Source organism: Miscanthus floridulus, chromosome 12, assembly GCF_019320115.1.
Source record: "Miscanthus floridulus cultivar M001 chromosome 12, ASM1932011v1, whole genome shotgun sequence".
Lineage (NCBI taxonomy): Eukaryota > Viridiplantae > Streptophyta > Magnoliopsida > Poales > Poaceae > Miscanthus > Miscanthus floridulus.
This window is the reverse complement of record NC_089591.1, coordinates 28471261-28473194: the sequence shown is the minus strand read 5'-3', so window position 1 is coordinate 28473194 and position 1934 is coordinate 28471261. Positions and strand designations below refer to the sequence as shown.

At 46.8% G+C, this 1934-nt stretch overlaps 1 protein-coding gene across 1 annotated transcript; it reads left to right on the top strand.

Moving 5' to 3' along the window:
* The first annotated feature begins 857 nt into the window (after positions 1–857).
* On the top strand, positions 858–1589 carry LOC136495640 (uncharacterized). Its single transcript, XM_066491519.1, has one exon. The coding sequence runs from the start codon at positions 858–860 to the stop codon at positions 1587–1589; it is 732 nt and encodes a 243-aa protein (XP_066347616.1).
* The last annotated feature ends 345 nt before the right edge of the window (positions 1590–1934 follow it).

The following is a 1934-nucleotide window of genomic DNA, read 5'->3' as shown; positions in this document are numbered from 1 at the left end:
AATCTTCTCATTTGGCCTCCCACACCCGTTCGTCTTCACGAAGGAGAGGGCATTGGTGCTGAACTGCTGATGTGCAGCCGAGCATGCATCTAGATGTCCCGACGGCGGGGTCAGCACCAGAGGTGCTGAATCGGCGTCCTTCGAGCTGTGGTGTTGGACAGTGGTAGCGGTTCATGGCTTAACGGTGTCGCGCTTGGGGCGTGCTGAGAAGGCGGCGAACAAGCTCGGGAAGCTTCAGTTCATTTGGGGCATGGCCGTGCTCCTCGACGGATTTGCGAGCGCACTCAACGTCTCAACATCACAGACTTCCGGTGCATCACCGTGAACCCCGTCAAGCAGTGGCGGATCCAGTGGGTGGTCTGGGTGGTCCACCGACCACCCTATGGCCCGCCCGTCAGTCAAACATAATAGAAAAAATGAAAAAAAAACAAGCCGTCCTGTTCATAGTACGTGAGTGCGGCGTCCGTTCGATGTTCGTAGTACGTGAGTGCGGCGTAAATGCACGCTCGTGCTCGATGGGCCGGCCCAGCTCGCAGGGGGAGTTAGATCGGCAGACATCAAACTATCCAAGGAGGCTGGGACTCGGGAGGGAGTCGGATCGCCAGACTCCGCTCGCGGCCGCGGAGCGTTCTCGTCGTGAGCCTATCGCAGACGCCGCCATCGCCCTTCGGCCTTCGCGGATCGGCATTGCGGCACCAGGCAGCCGATCGGCGATCAGGTGATAGGTGATCCTGGTTCCTCCTCGTCCATCTCCAGTTCTCCAGTCTCCACCCTTCCTTAGTTTCAGGCGTCCGTTCATTAGTTTTGCTAATTGGTGAGTTTTTTTTTAATTTTCAGAACTCTTGAATAGTTGAATTATGAAGAGAAACATAGACATTCGATTGTTTTTTCAGAATGCAGCAAAGAAGGCGGTTGCTGTTGCTTTGAACCCTGACCCACCTCTGGCTCCGGATCAAAGTATTGTGGAAGAGCACAATCAAGAAGAAGATAGAGTACAAGTTGAAGAAATTGCAGATCCTTTGCCCTCGCCCCCGCTAGCATCACCGCCACCCCCTGCATCAAAGCCGCCGGTGTATGACATCAATCGCCTTCCATATGATCCAGGTGAAAGGCTACCCATTGAAAATTATCATGTTAATGATCAAGATGCAATCCGTAGAGCATATATTACTAAAGGTGCTTGCAAATCTTATATACATGATTTTCCATACCGAAACATTGGAGGTGTACCTCGTCGATTCAGTATACAATGGTTGTATAATTATGAGTGGCTTGAATATAGTGTCAAGAAGGATTCTGTATTTTGCTTCATATGCTACTGGTTCAAGAAGGGCAGTGGGTCAAATACTTTTGTGGTTGATGGATGGAATAATTGGAATATAGAAAACATAGCACTTCTTAAACATTGTGGTTCTAGGGCACATAAAGCAGCTCAAGAGAGGTACATTGGTTTTATTAATCCCAAGGTTGCAATTGATTATCACATTGACAAGTGGAGTGAGGAGGAGCTTCGTCTTTACAAGAAAAGATTGACATATTCACTTAGATGTATCAAGTTTCTTTTGCATCAAGGATTGGCATTCCGTTGACATGATGAAAGTGAAGAGTCTAGCAATAGAGGCAACTTCATTGAACTTTTGAAGTTTCTTGCAGGAAATAGTGAAGAAGTGAACAAGTATGTCTTAAACAATGCACCAGGTAATTGCACTTTGACTAGCCCAAACATACAAAAGGAAATTATTCATTGTTGTGCCATAGAAACTAGAAAGAAAATAATTGGGGAACTTGATGATGAACCCTATGCAATTCTAGCTAATGAGTCTAGTGATATATCACATAAAGAACAACTAGCTCTTTGCTTGCGTTATGTTGATAAACTTGGAAGGCCATGTGAGCACTTTATTGGAGTTGTTCATGTAGATGATACTACCTCT

Excerpts from the sequence above, each read along its gene's own strand:
- LOC136495640 (XM_066491519.1), top strand. The coding sequence starts at position 858 with ATGAAGAGAAACATAGACATTCGATTGTTTTTTCAGAATGCAGCAAAG.